We start from the raw sequence: 16437 nt of genomic DNA, 5'->3' as shown, positions 1-16437 counted from the left end.
TAGCCGAAGATCCAGGCAAGGATGGAAACTGAGATCCTGAACTGGAAACCAGAGGAGGGGAAAAGTGGTGTGAAAGGTGTGTTGACATCAGAGAAAACATGAATGATCTCTCTCTCTCTCTCTCTCTCTCTCTCCCCTCTCTCTGCCAACCACCAAACCCATTGTAACTCCACAGTCATGTCTGTGTGATGTCCAAGCTGGCATAAGCGGCTCTGTGAAGCCTGCAGCCCGCGGGTGGCAACAGCAGCAGGGAAGGGTGTGTGTGTGTGTGTGTGTGTGTGTGTGTGTGTGTGTGTGTGTGTGTGTGTGTGTGTGTGTGTGTGTGTGTGTGTGTGTGTGTGTGTGTGTGTGTGTGTGTGTGTGTGTGTGTGTGTGTGTGTGTGTGTGTGTATGTGTGGCTGACGCGGGTTGGAACCTCAGGGGTCCATGTGAATCGGCTCACGTTCGCCGTCCCACTGGCGACTTCAAACGCGGCAGCCTCGTTTTTGTGTGTGTCTCTGGATAAGTCATTAAAGAAGGGCACATGGCCGAGAGGAATCCAATTCGGTCTTTTTGGGGGGAGGGGCGGGGTGCATTGCAGGGGCTTGTGGGGGTCTGACGGAAGTTTACAGAGCTGAGTGGTGTCAGTTGAGAGGGTTTAATGAGGAGAGTCACGTCAGAAGACTAAAGCTATGCTGCTGACGAAAGTGACTACAAAGACAAAAGAAGGAAAAGCGATCAGATACGGCAGAGACAGCTTAGAGACACAGCTCTCTCTTTCTCTCTCTTTTTAAACTTGATTCAGTCATTTACATCACAACAACAGTGCCAAGTGGAACAGTGAAACAAAGCATACGACTGTGAAGCTTGTGTTGTTCTTGCAATCCCAGTGGAAACACAGACATTCACATTCATACATAAACACACAACAGATTCACATACAATATACAGATACACACATGCACACACACACACACATACACACAAACTCACAAACCACCCCCACACAAACACACACCATATTCACTACACATATTTATCTCAGCATGTTCTCTTCAGTCAGCTTCAGGATATCACAGATATAAAACGCCCGTCTGCTTTAACACAGAGATTAACGGACACTTTCACTGTGTTTCCAACTTGCACCATATACTGTAGATGCACACATGTTGCTCAGCTACAATAACAGCCATCAAATGCCATTAAAATGATGTTCAATAACTTTGACTGAAGGCTCCTCTGCCCTCAGCTGGGAATTTGCCAAAGCCCCAAGCATAACTCCCTCTCAGCCTTAAATTAATTTCTCTCTGATTCTCCTTCTTCAGTGTTTTACAGTATAGGAAAAGACATCCACACATATCCACCAAGCCTCTGCATAATCAATTGAATGCAAAAACACCAGTGAATGCTTGTTAATAGCAGAATTCTGAGGACAAACTGTGCAATAGCACTGTGTACAGAGCTGCTGAGATACTCAAGTCTTATTTCAGTAATCCCTTGAGAGCTCTTGCACAGGGTTATGAGAGTGGCCATGCTGTATAGAGAGTGCAGAGCGGAGAGGAGGGGAAATGCGAGCGAGTGAGGGAGTGAGTGAGGGAGCGAGTGAGCGAAAGATGATCTTGGCACTCTCACGCTGTTCGATTCGGAACTCTCAGCACCACAAGGCAGCAATTCCTTTAACGATAATCACACACCCGGCCATTACACTTACACGAACCTCTGCCCGAACTCCGCTGCCTTAAATATGCACCTGTTACAGCGGCACATCACCCACTCCAGTTCCAACTGCGTGCTTTTGTAAATCATTATCTACACATCGTCTTTATCATCACTGGTGTTTTCATAGTTAACTGCATCGCCTACTCAACAGAGGGTGCATAGACTGCCATTTATCTCATCAGTGGACAGTGTTACATGCAAATCAGTGGATGGGACAGGAGGTTGCTCAGGCGCTCAGACACACACCTGACTCCAGTCATTTAGTCAGCTGATCGCAGGCTTCACATGATTAATTGGTTGTAATCAGATGTGTTACTGCTCAGTGGAGAGGAAAGACCACAGGCTCACCAGCCTCATGTGACCCGCCCCACTACCTGACATTCAGTTATGCCATGAAATATCAAATCAGTCGTGGGAGGGGGGTGGCCCTACCAGTTGAACTGTTTTTTTAATTATCTTCTGGAAAGCATATGCTAATTTGAAAAGAAAATGTGTTTATATAGACAGGTAAGGGTTGGAAATGAGCAAATACATCTGTGGCAGTGATTGGAGGTTCTTTAGAATGGGGCCAGGTGGCTCCTGGAATCTGATTATCCTGCTCGGCTGACAAGCGTTGCTCCACTGAATTGCCACATTGTCTATTTTGTTTGCTTACAGGTTCATTTTCTCCATTTCGTCATGTTGGGAGTCTTATTATCATCAAGCGAATATAGAATGAAGTCATTACTCATCCCACAATGCACTAGGAGACTTTCGTTCACAATTCTCCCTCAGAGCCCTTGCTCATTTAAATTCATTAAAACATAGAAGTTCTAGGTTTGGAAAAAAGACCCCCACAAACTCCAGCTATTGGTCAGAGCTAATCCCCAAGCTACATTCCTCAGCAGACGTTGCTTTTTGAAACCTAACTGTTGGGAGCCCACTAATTGCCACGGCTCATTATCTCTCTCCGTCCAAACCATGCCGATTTACATACATGCTGCTCTACCTGAAACATGGCCCAATTAATTGAATATTGAGACACACATTGCAATTCATCTTGTTTGAGATGTAGATAGAGGTTAGAGGAACAAAGCCAGTCTGTGGGGCCCAGATATTCCAAGTGGGAGCACAGGAAAGTGACAGCCTATGGCATTCCCAGGGGAAACTACTGCGTGTTGTATAATCAGGTATAGTGACAAATTATGGAGCATGCCTACTGTTCAGACTTAGTTATAGTGTTATACGAAGGAAACTTACAGAGAACAACCAATCTGTTTGTTATTCATGATACTGACGTAAGACTATTGCTAAGCCATTGTTAAGCCATTTCTCGTTAAGGAACTACTTAATATTCATTCGACAAGTGATGGGGGTTACTGGAGTGTCTGAGATGGGGGCAGGGGTGGTGGTGATGGCTCTGTTGTTCAATTAATTGCAGTTGTGATGTATTTCCAGGGAGACATCAGAGAGATATACTTATCCCCCACCCAGGGTGTCCATTTGGAAAGCATATAAAGGATGACCACTGCCTGACTCTCACAACTTCAGAATGTCCTCACTTGAAATGTCGAAGCTTAAAATGTCAATGGAGAAGTATATCTGCATAAACTTGAAGGACACCACTGATAGAGAAAGACTGAATGTGGTCATCTTCAATGCATTCTGAAGGGTCCTTTGATTTGCAAATGAGTATATTTAGAGATGTGTGCAAAATGGGCATTTCAGTGAGTGCTTTTTGAGTGAGAGGAAAGAATATGTATTCAGAGAGAGAGGAAAGGAGAGAGAGAGAAACAGAGAGTGGGATGAAGTGGCCAGAGAAAAAGAAAGACGGACAGTGAGAAAGAGAGGAAGAAAAACAAAGACATTGTAATTGCCACCGGGCTCCAACTCAAGCCAGGCGAGGTGAACCAAACCGGAGATTTAACCGGCTTTGTAAACCTGGCTGACAATAGGCAAACTGCTGTGCCACTTTGCTGACTGAGTTAGGTGCATCACTTTTGGGAAGTATGAATTTGCGGAGATAAGTGGGCATTCCTTCAAGCCCGAGCTGGCTGCCACTTGTCCACGGTTCCACCATGTTTTCTGTGCACTATGGAACAAGGCACAGCTGCTAAAATAATGGGAGTAGGATTAAGACTTCATCCTTCAGTCTGACGTGCCTCGCAGACGGGCTCGCACTCCAAATCTCAGTGCTGTCTGTTATCCACCGCAGCACAGAGTGCAGACAGCACGCCTCGAGAACGTTGTGACTGCTCTGACATGGCACAACAAAATATGAGCAACCCACTTCCACCATGAGACTGCCGACTAAGCCAAGTGACAATGGCATAAACTGGCATCTACTTAGGGGAATGAGTGGGTCGCCACTCACCCACTCATGCACATTATGTTAATATCAATGTTACTCATGAATTACACAGTTCTGCATAATGTAGACACCTAATTTCTGCTGCCACAGGCCAAATGTTCAACATATTTGAGCATATACCCTCACTCACCTCTGTCCACTGCCCCTGGTTCTGAACCATGATGATGACACAAGGATCAGACTTGTTGAGGGTGTCCCGGTCGAGCAGGGCTTTGCAGGAGACCCGCAGCTCTACTTTGGACACGACGGCGGAGGGGACGCCGGTGAGCGCAGCGCCAGGGGAGGTGGCATCCGGTGAGTCACTCATCCTGGATCAGGCAGGGTGGAGGAACGGTCCAGCGGGGGCTGAGAGGCTCAGTGTTGTGTAACGGAGAGCTCCACTCAGGGGCTACAAGGGATCTAGTAGGGAGCCGGTTCACTGATAGGCTAGAGGCTGAGGAAACTTCACTGACTTACATGCAGAAAGATCCACAGAGTTTAAAGGGGGCAAAAATCAATTGCTTAATGGAGGCAAGGGAGAATGTTGTTAATTTGAATCTTCCAAAGAGGTATTAGTCTTCATTGAAGTCATTCACCAGGATGGCAAACAGGTGTCATGTCTGTTGACGCTTAATTTAAAAGTCAATCATTTAAAGTAGAGAGTGGTCTTGGGTTCAGCAAATGCAAAGCAATGATGACAACAAGAATCTCAGATTAGCAGCAAACCTTCTGCCAGTTTTGGGAACTCAGATATCCGTTATTGGCAAGACAAAAGGAAAAGGCTCCATGAAGCCTAATAATGGGTATTCTCCTTGGACTGAATCCACAGATGGGACCTGAACATTCATTCATGTACAAAAACAAAACAGGCATCGGCTTGTTAAGGATGGTTATAAAGAACGTCTTATTTACATTTAATTCGTGTTTTCAACAAGCAAAAAGAAACCTTTTCACCCCAAAAAATAATATGTTAAATAATCTGTATCTTTGACACGGATTGCCGTATATTTAGCATAATTAACATTTTCTTTACGTGAGCCATAGTTGACACGAGGGTATTAGGCATAGCCTACGTGCAAAACTGCTGAAATCAATCACATTTAAAAGCAGGCGTAAGGGCTAACCACCCTCTCGCTCAGTAAACATGTGAAGGCTACACATCTGCAGTACATAAAAAAATAAAACAACCTGTTTACTTGCGATACGCCTATACACATTTCCAAAATAGTAGTCAAAGCCACCCTAGACCTACAGGCGAATTGGAGAGGGCGTTATCGCTATTTCAGCACCCTACGGGTAGACAGCTCCCATCACTGCCTCAGTGCTAAAAGTCTTTATCTGAGCACTGCCCATGGGTTAATGTTATATGATTCCCCTCTGCCCACCATGGTATGTCAAATGAGAACTTAATCTAGTTTAAATCAGACAGAAACAGAAATGCCACTTTGTATTCTGAATGCAGCCTACAGCTCTTGCAATATGTAACCCACATTGATACTACAAGCCAGAGCCACATGCGTGAACCTGAACGTTGTGCCCAGCCAAAATGCATTGAGTATAACTGTCGATTAAACTCGATTAAAACTTATCGTTTGACGAAGGAAGAAAACTTTTGTAGTAGCCTAAAGGACGGCTGTATGATTGCATTTAGCGTTCCTGAACAGCGGTGGGTAATTTAAGTCATAGCCTAAGTCAACGAAATGGATGATGGCATGTGTAGCCTACAAACCTTCTTTGCATAGTTGGATATAACCTGAAGAAACAAAAATCCTTGACTGCGAAACACTTTCTAGATTCATTTCAACATCATCAAGTTCCTGGTTATTTTAGTCGAGAGACCTGCTGACTATATAGCCTTTCATGCACCCTAGTCAAAGTCCTGCATAAGTGGTTTACAGTGACATTGTATAAAAGCATCTACAATGTATGCCTCTCAACTGCACGATATTTCATTCCAGAATTAAAACACATCAGTAGGACATACCGCCTTGAGTAAGTGGAATTGTAATTCAAACATAATGACCGTTCGTTCGCTTCTTAATAATCAACAGATTTATTAACAATTACAGTAACGTTGAGCACCAACGCTCATTTTGAATAAAGGCTATTATGATCTCCATGTAGAAGTTTCCAAACAGTGCTTACCTGCTGCCGTCTCCACAACTTGCACTTGTTTAAGAGCTTTCCAACAGCCCTGTGATAATGCAGAAACTCAGTAGGGAAGAGGAGAAAAGGAGAAAGGGGTGTGTGACAAAACCGAAGCCTGGGAGTGAGATGCATCCACAGTGGTGGTAGGGTGGTGATGATGATGCCTCTGTCGTCATGCTTCGCTGGAGGGCAACGTTGAGATTGCGTTGACAATGCCATATCAGCTACGCATTAGTCTGAATAAAGGACAAAATGTTCAAAATATATGGAAACGTTTTCGCTTAGGGCTTAAATATTTAGCAGCATAAAATTGCCAATAAAACCTTGTAATCGTGCTTATTCAGACACATAGGAATGCTAAAGAAGGGGTTACCTAAAGGTCATCCTGTGCTGAGATAGTGATGTACAACCCTATGGGTTTTAGTCTACATTGCTTGAATAGTGGAGATGAGTGACCAAAGCAAACGTCTCCACTTCTCACTGTCTTCACAGTTGATTTCAATGTGCAAAAGGGAAATTCCGTCTGTGTCTGAAGGTGATTCAAGAACTATTTTGTGTGTGATGTGATGATATTACATGCTATCATTTCATTTCTACATTTTACATTCAGTTGATATACCAACTAACTCTGAAGCCTTTTTTGGCAGGTGACCCTATTTTGATGTCACAAAACATTGGCCCCAATCATTCACAACATGTTGTGAGAGCCCGCATCTCATCTCTGCTGTTAACACCCAGTCGGGTCCGTTGATTTTCAAGCATGATTAAATCAATCCAACCTACATAACTAGATTGTAATGAAGGATCCCTAGTTTTATGAGGTTTTTGATATTTGATTCAATGTATATTCTTATGTAATGTACTGGTAAATTTTAAGGTACCCAATATCTCAGCCAACCCCATTTGAATTTCAGGCGACCCCACACGGGATCCCGACTCTAAGGTTGGGAAACAATGTATCAACTAAATTATGTTTTCACCCTGGCATATATAGTACAGCCATGCCAAACCTCGACTATCACAATCCAAACAATTGAGATAGATAGTTGATAAATCAAGAGTTTCTCATCTGATCAGTGAATGGTAGTCGTGCTTTTTCAACAGAAAAAAAGACCATAGCTCAGTGCTTTCCATGATGGTAATTTTGACTGAGTAGTGCATGGTTCTGGTGGGTCACAGAGAAGTCAGCACTGCTCTGAGGAGCTGGTAAGATCTGAATGGAAGTTCTCCAAGAACGCAACCTGATTCAATGGAATTTGACATTGAAGTTCTGGTACGAAAGATTGTGGCAATGGTCAGGAAGCAGGGTAAGATATTTCATCCCGACTTTATACGAAGATGGATTTGGACAGGTTATCCTCCCATGATAGTTCAACAGGCTCCTGGTGTGAAATCCTTAATGTGCCAGTCAAGACAGCTGGGCATCCTCCTGCAGAGTGTTAGGGGAGAAGAGGGGAATTAGACAAAGGATTTTTGTATGTGTGTGTGTGTGTGTGTGTGTCTGTGTGTGCCCAGAGTTTGACCCATGTAAAAACAAGGAACTTGGGAAATGCAAATAAGTAATTTCCACCACTCTACTCCAAGATATTTCTGCTCTTATCTCAACAGCATACAGATCCACAGAAACCTTGCAAAGCACCAATTATTCCAGCACGCTCGTCAGAATTCAAGTGCACATCTCTTCCTCTAGCGAAGTGACACGTTTGGCCAGGAACCAAATAAAATTAACAATTGCCTCTGATTACAGCAGCATCACTGTTCGGAAAACTACATTCTGGCTGGTTTCAAGCACCTCGTTGGAAACACCCACACATGCGTGCTGAAAGCCAGGCATGTTTCTGCTTAGTCTTTTGCAGTCCACCCACTGAGCATCTCGGGGATCATACAATCTGACCAAGTTACATAACACAAATGCATCCTTCACTCTTTCCTGCATTTCCATGTGTGTGGATGGTCAGTGCATGACACACCACACAGTATATACAGTATATATATGCAGTATATGACCTGGAGCCATAGTCTCAGGAAAGTGTCTGTCCATAGGTTGATCTCATCCAGTTTCCCTGTAAAAAGAGGGTGGATGAAATGTGTGTAGAGCACATCAATAGACCCAGCTCAGAATAAGCATGTGCTTCCATTCATACCCATATACAAAACCTCTTTATAAAGCCACGTCATGCATTTTTGTATGTCCGTTACTGGCAAGACAAAGGTATGTTTTTGGTGTTAAGTAATTTTTAAAACTCAATTTCATTTTGTCACTTGTATATGCTCATATATCCTGTGGAAATATAAGAGGAGCAGGAGGATGCCATCGGTCATATCCCCTGTAATACATCTATTGGCAAGTAAGTTAGTTTTTCTCATTGTAACTGTGTTTGGCCAGTGCAAACTTGTTCACTAGTAGCTTGTTAGTTTTAGACAAAAAAACACTGAACAGAGGAAAAAAGCATTTATTGTGGCCACTGGGCAGTGCTGCTGATTTCATGCAGGCTTTGCTAATTCAAGGGGTCCTCCTCTCTACCATGTGTGTTAAGTGGCTCTTACAATGCAAAGTGAAAGCCCACTGCTGATGGCTTCTGGTATCAGCAATGATGTGAACCAATCGGTGCTTTGCAGGCAGACTTGGTTAGTCACTTAAACCGCCCCTCATTGTCAAATGTTAGCTCCAATGTGAAGTGTTTAATTATCTGCTTTAGTGAACTGTTTTTTATTCCCCTGTTCAACACATTTGGCTTCGTGGAAGGGAAATAGCACAGCTTTGCTTCAGCACAACGCAGACTCCTTTTCTTCTTCCTGTACAGCCTCCTTCCTGCACACACAGCCAGGTTTGTTCATTTACTAACTGGACACTCACCTCCAACTGGACACATGTTTTTACAGCTCATGTCTTGTGTCTTGTAGGTAAGAAGCCATCAACATTGGGTTTGAAGCTCATTGCCCTCAGAGATAAATAAAGCAAAGGTCTGCAGTTGACACAGAGTCATTTCCACCACCAGGAGAGTGATGACGTACTATGGGGGTTTAGATGAGCAGGGTCACAGGCATACAAGCCTAGGACTGCAAAGATGCACGAATAAACCTCCTGGCTATGTCTGTGCTTCAGCTGTCAGTTGGTATAAGAGCCTGCAAGCAGATCACAGACACCTGCACCTCAAAAACAGCAGTGACAGAGAACAGTCCTGTGACAACAGAACAGTCAACAGCATGGAAATGAAAACTAGAATGGCATATTACTAAAACAGTTGAATCACCATAATGGATATAATCTGTAATGCTTTACAGGTGAAAGAAAAAGAAACTGATATCAGACAAAAGACCCACAGTACACTCTACATACGTGCTTGCAATATGACACTGTTTGAGTATAAACATCTAATAGTTTTAGGTTTAAAAATAAAAACAACCCCCCATTACTCCACTTCACTGCACTCAAACTTAAAAAGCAACCTCAGCTCATTACTCCAACATGGGAATGTGACAGCAGTGGAAAGCTTCAGCGCTCGAGGCGGACCACCTGAGCTCCCTCAAACTGCACCCCTTAACCACAACCATCTGGCATATCCACTGAGGTGGCACACAAACAACACACACACACACACACACACACACTGATCGGCAGCTTTGACTATGCATCCATTTCTGTAGCACCTCTCATACCCAGAAAGCACAGAACAGGAGCACAAAGGCCACAGATTAAAGGAACCCTCCAGAGTGTGTGTGTGTGTGTGGGGGGGGAACCCTCCAGAGTGTGTGTGTGGGGGAACCCTCCAGAGTGTGTGTGTGTGGGGCTGTGCAGATCTACATTTATGCCAGTCACACATGACCCACTTGGGTATTAAAAGCACTATGACCCTGAATAGTTGTGACTTAACTGGCAGATTGAGATATCAAGATCATCAAACAACAAAATATACAATACTAGAGCAAAAACAACCTGTTTGAATCATCTCATTGAATCATTTTTGTGCCTTACTTAAATTTATATGTGGGTGCCAATTTAGCATATCTACTTATCCAAAATGACAAATCTCATTCATAAATTGTGAAGAGGAGGACAATGGGAAAATAGGGCGGACATATATATATATATATATAATCTCATATGTAACTCTGTCCATGCCTTGTTCCCATGTGCCTAGATATTTCTGCCAAATTGATTTACATGTGGGGTTTTTTGGGCAATGATCCCAATGCCTCATTGATTCCAGACTGTTTTCCAGTGGTAATGGTCCCTCTGCTAAACACAGAAATCTATGTCAGCTACCTCTGTTGGACAGAATTGGATTTCACTGTGGTTTCTTGAATTCACAGCTGAGGATTCAATGCCCTTCACGGTCACCCCATTGCCCCTGTGTGCTACTCCACACAACTTCACAGATGAGGTCACAGCTCTAGCCACTGAGCAGGTTATCTGCCACTCAACTGACAGCTGATCAGAGGTAGTCTACTGGGCCATCAGTATTACTGGTGTTGACCTCTCGTGAGGGTGACTCTTTTACTTCTCACTGACCTTAAGTATTGTGATTGATTTTGCTACTTATCGACAGTAGGAGATGAATTTCTGTGCTACTGAGCCTGCGACTAGACACTTCCTTCTGCTGCAAGGGAAGCTCTTTGCAGTCACTTTTCTGTTATTTTTTGTATTTATTACATTAAAGGTGCATTTGTATGTATCAAGTGGCTCTAAGTTTTCCCCTGCTTGTTGCAAGTAGCATAAAAGCAAAGCAGTGCAACACCTACCTGATCTTTCCCGTTCCGTGCAATCAGATGTAGGCTACTGCAGTGCAAAGTATGGTGGAACAAAAATAAATATTTCAAGGCAACAAAGAACTCTTGGACTTGTTTTGACCCAACTGATTTGTTATCTAAAGTTTCCACTTCAAACTATTATTAGTATTAGCAAAGCAGTATCTGCCAAACCTCCTTGATCTGCTTCCAGATTCCTGACATTGAACCTGTTATCATTTCACCTAAAGCAGTCTGAAATTTTTCAGCATTTTTCCTTTCATGTCACTTAGGATTAATATAGTCATGAAGAAATTGTGTTTTGATATACTCTCAGGAAGCTATAATAGACTTGATGCATGAAATCAGGCTACTGCAAGGTTATTAAACTGATACAGGTTGTGAAAAGCTAGCACATCAGCATCAGTTGTGTGCTTTTCAAAATGTGTGACACTTGTTTTCTTACAGATTTAGGCAGGGTTTCATGAAGTGTTGCGATAGGGAAAAGATTCTGCTTGGGGAGAAAAATAAGGTACATCAGTGCCTGATGGCGAAGACATTCTGCATGGGGAGAAAAAGAAAGGTGACACAGAAAGGTCAGGGCCTGTAGAGTGCACTCAACATGTGGCTTCTGAGGATCCCAAGTAAAGATGCACTGCATTGCATATGGGTAAAAAACCCCCAAGGTGCTGAATATCTAATCCTAAAAGAAAAGACAAAAAAAAAACACAAGTAAATGCATGTCAGACATCAGAAATTACACTGCTTCTGATATAAAATGCCCCTCTTCTGTAGCCTGGAGACAAGATGAATCTTTTTGAATCACATTCAAATTTGCTCTAGTGTCAGCCAGGCTACGTCTTTTCAAGGCTAACATCTAGGATTTAAAAATGGATACAGAGAATATATCCTCTTCAAATAGTGAACACTGAATGAAAATATGAGCTTTGCATTATGGACCCACAAACATTTCAGGTCTCTGGAGTCCCTTCTCAGAGGCTAAATGAAATGAAAACAACGAACGTCTTTGTCCAAGTAAAAGATAATTTTATAACACTCCCATAAAGGAGTAGCTAAGCTGCAAAATTCATACAGGCTTATAAATGTCTGACATTTCCAGGGTTCCTCATTGCAAACAGCTTGTTTTAATATTATGTTTGCCATAGGAATGAAGACCTTCCATCTGATAGACCAACTAATATCTCCCGCTTCTGACATTTACCCACGAAAACACAGCAGCGCAGTTTCCGTGGTGATGACCAATGGTCAAGGTAAGTATTCAGAACCCAAAATGTGGTCTAGGCTACATCCTGTGGCAAAACGGATTCTTATTTATAGAAATGAAAAACAAAATAGGCCTATATGGACACTTGTTACTACTGCGCAATGTGTGCGCAAAGCTTTTAAATCAAAATAACATTACATTCTTGAAAACCACAGTCCCGATTGACCATTCTGGTTTATAGCTAGGCCTAGCCTACATTTTAAATGGATAAAATGGGAAAAATAATACGATCAACTTAAAGGGCACTTGGACAGCGCATAACTCCACCAACGACGAATGCTTTATGCTGCAATGTTAAGGAAAGAGAAAAATAATTCACCCGATTCAAATAAAAAATGTAATGGGTTTTTCCTCAGTGCATGCTACACCTCTCCACCAAGTATCATGAAAATTGCCCTGGTAGTTTTATATGTAATCCTGCTGACAAACAAACCGAATTGGAAACATGTGCACCTTGGTGGGGGTAATAAATCACATTCACATTGATTCAACTCAACTCATGTAAAATGAGAACCATCTCCAGAGTGGCTGTCTTACAACATCTATACTGCATAAGTGAGCTTCTAGCACCACCTGCTGACTGAAGAACTGTCCAGCTCTCACAGTGACATTGGACCTCTGTAGGCCTACTGCTGAAGTTCGCCTACCAAACCAAAACGGCCATCTTTGCCCATATAAATAAGTAGATCCGGGTGTTAATTGAAGCTAACTAGGCCTACCAAGTTGCATTGCAAGTTAGCTCTGGGGTAAAAAAAAAACAAAGTGTGCCGTCTACACTTACCGGAGACCACAGTATCAGAGCCCGTCTACTAGTAGACATTCTCTGACAGTATCCACTCAAAGGCAGAGGGCAAAAGTGTGTTCAGGAAAACGTCTGCATTTCAGACTTTTTCATCCCAGCGAGAGTTTAACAGGTGCGATAGGCCAATTCAAATTCCCCATGTTATTTTCCCATTGGAAAAATCGTCAGATACCGGATCTCAAAGATTTTGAGAAGCAGCTTTTTTGTAGGCGAACTTCAGAGGTCTTTATGAGAATACAGTTTCATATAAGGCTGATGAGTGCTAGTTAAAGGTAAGCTATGATTAGTCTACATGGTTGGATCAACACTGAACAATGTTTAAAGTGGAGGAAATAGAGGTTTTGTGTAGGCCTATCTGTTCTGAAAGTTATCTGGTCCTCAACCCCATGCACTAAAAGCTATCACTGCTCAATAGGCTAGTGACAAATGGTCAGAAAGGGCTTAGTTTTTGAGATACCCCTACCAGAGGTAGAACTAAACCCAACAATGTTTTTCCTCATCTCTAAGGTCTCCCATATATGAAATGGATTCTTGGCTAAAAATATTTTACTGCTAAGATTGTTAAATTAACAGATATTGTTATACACCACAAAACCAAAAAAGGACTAAAATATAGCCTGTCTGTATTGGAGTTAAGGCATATAAATTAGTGCCGACAATCACCACACAAGCTCTGAGACCTTTGAAACTTGGCATGTTTATAGTCAGGAAGTTGTTGTACCTACTAGAAAAGACTGGATGTGAATATCTTGATGTATGGAATGAATAGAGACATGTAAACACATACCTAAAATAAGCGGACATGCAAAAAATGAATATCTATGCAGAATGTTTTCATTTACTTTGTGGCTGCTTTGCCAGGGATTATCATAGAAACACATATGATGGCTTGTTGGAAAGGTGGGGTTGTACTGAATCCAACAATACCAGTAGTATGACAAATCAGGGTGTTCTGTCACTCAATGTATGAGGTGTCCAAAATTAAAGAAAACAGAACACTGGCAAAATATAGTCTCAAGTTCAAATCACATTATCAGTGGTGAGAAGAATGTTGACAAATTCATTGTTACTGCAAGGTAAGTGCTGATCTATATCTACATTTAATAATGATACATTTCATATGTAACACAGATCCAATCTGTGAATCAGGTTAACATTGGAATGAAACACCCTTATTAAAGTATTTACATTCACTTGAATTTTGTTTTGGTCATGTCATTGCTGAATAATGGAAAATAATATTGTTAGCTTTTGTCTGTCCAGACCAGCAGTGGACAGTAGAGCCTACACTGCTTACTTCACCCATAAGTAGCTAAACAGTTAGTTGTAGAAACTACTTTCCCTAGCTAAGAGAGTACTAAGCCCTCTGACTAATGTTGCATGTGTAATTCAACTTGATTTGCATTTCAATGAAATATCTGAAATGTATATCATTTTTCCTTTTCACTAGTCTCTTGAATTATGGAGAATTTCTTACAGACATTGCATCCACAGCTTTGTATCATTTGTGGAAAATATTTGGAAAAAGATCCCTATGTCCAAAACCCCACAGTAGAAGGCCTCCAACACATACTTACCCTTGCTTAGCAGAGAGAGATATGGTGATGTCCACAAAACTCCATATACAAATGATATTTCCTCCAAAATCAAAGTTTCATATCATGTAGAGCGAACTACTGCAGTAAAACAAAAATCAGTGAGCAGTAGCAAGTTGCAAATGTTGAGTAGGGCTGACACAACATAATTTCAAATATGGAGAGATTGTTTCATTTGTGGGAAGGCCAGCTCTAAACCAGAACCTCTGACAGCAATTTCAACTGGAACAGGCGCAAGTACCAGAGACATGGTTCTTCGGGCGGCTTCTGAAAGGCTTGATGAAGATAAAAAGGGAGATCCAAGGTCTAACAAGAGCCAATGAGCAGGACCAGAGCACTCAATGCTTAAAGTGATTTTTATTAGTGCAAACTGACTAACGTTTCGACGCCCATGCGTCTTCTTCAGAGTCAAAACCAAAGATGATGAACCAAAGATGATGAAGATGTACATCTTTGAATTCTTTCATGCCCAGATCTCTTTGCATATGATACCAAATACCATAAAATGCCTTGCACACTACATATCTAAATGAAATATAGCAGAAGCCATAGAAAAGAAAAAAAGCATACAACTCATGTTATGGCGTCGTTGTGTTCCGAAGAGGCCAAGTCTCCACAGCAGATAAATGCCTATAGCACAGGTTCCACAGAGGTCCCTCACCACCTCAAACATGTTTGATATGAATGGAGATAAAGTTTAAAGGTACATTTTGTCCATTCTTTTGTCCATTCTTCACATCCAGGGTGTCTTCATTTTGGTCAAAGTTGCTGATGGCTGCATCAAAAATTCCATGTTCAGCAACTCCAGTGAGGCCAGTTGGGATGTACAGTAGACACCACTCTTTGTCCTTGATATCTGGTCTGCTGCAACAGATGTGAGAAGTGCCTGATGTCTGTATAGGAAACACAGTGCCACAGATAGATAGATAGATAGATAGATAGATAGATACTTTATTGATCCCCAGGGGAAAATTCAAGGTCTCAGCAGCATACAGACAACACAAACACATTCTTTAACAGCAGAAAGAGTAATTAAAGTATATAATATAAAAACACAACTAAGCAATAAGGACAGTAGAAGATAAAGAACATGCTAAATATACTAAAATACAAATTATACTAACTAACACTTAAATACAATATATAAAAATATACTAAAATACAAATTACAAATTAGCTGTCTGTCAGATGACTGTCTTACTACCAAACTCATGATGTATCAAAATGGGAAGTCCCAGTGTGATTGGCGTATGGATGTGACAGCTCTGTTCAATGAGATCATGACAAATTGCGATAACACACAGATTCTCCTTTGAAGCTGGGTCATCATCACGTTTGGTAATCTCTGTGGGCATGTTACAGTAATCAACACACCAATTCACAAAGTCATACAGGATGTTGGGTACATATTTGCTGCATTGGAAACATAGTAGACAGTCACTGTTGACATATTACTCACTGTCATACTCTACCTGATCCATGCTTTTCCTCAATATGTCTGCAGCCCTGTGTAATATTTGGATTTTATGTCTGTGAGTTTAGCAGCTTCCCTCAGTACACAATATGGTCATACTATCTGAGCAAATCAGATCTGACTGTCTTGGACCTGGAACAAATGCAAGCCTGTCTTTGTGCTGTATCAGCTTTTCCTTTAGTTTCCAGGATCTATATTTCTTGTGTTGAACTATGGACACACCTTCTTGCTCAGCAATGGTCTTTAGTATGAGTCGAAGAATTGAGTCCTCACTTTCATATCTTTGGACAATACTAATCAATGTCTTCAGTGAGCTTAATAAAGGCTTTGTTATAGACATTGGTCTGCTTTTTTTATTCTTTTCTATGGCTGCTGTTA

The 16437-nt window shown here is 41.8% G+C and overlaps 1 protein-coding gene across 1 annotated transcript in view; it reads right to left on the bottom strand.

Annotated features, from left to right (window-relative positions):
* The window catches only part of cpne7 (copine VII), a 36197-nt gene extending 29889 nt beyond the window's left edge, over positions 1-6308 (bottom strand). Inside the window, exons 1-2 of the mRNA XM_048263076.1 lie at positions 6173-6308; positions 4179-4863 (exon numbers count right to left, since the gene is read on the bottom strand). Coding sequence (XP_048119033.1) covers positions 4179-4355 — 177 coding nt within the window. The 5' untranslated portion in view covers positions 4356-4863; positions 6173-6308. The remainder of the gene's footprint in view (positions 1-4178; positions 4864-6172) is intronic.
* Between the last annotated feature and the right edge of the window lie 10129 nt (positions 6309-16437).

The sequence above is a fragment of the Alosa alosa genome, chromosome 14 (genome assembly GCF_017589495.1).
Source record: "Alosa alosa isolate M-15738 ecotype Scorff River chromosome 14, AALO_Geno_1.1, whole genome shotgun sequence".
Classification (NCBI taxonomy): domain Eukaryota; kingdom Metazoa; phylum Chordata; class Actinopteri; order Clupeiformes; family Clupeidae; genus Alosa; species Alosa alosa.
This window is presented reverse-complemented; position numbering and strand designations above follow the sequence as displayed.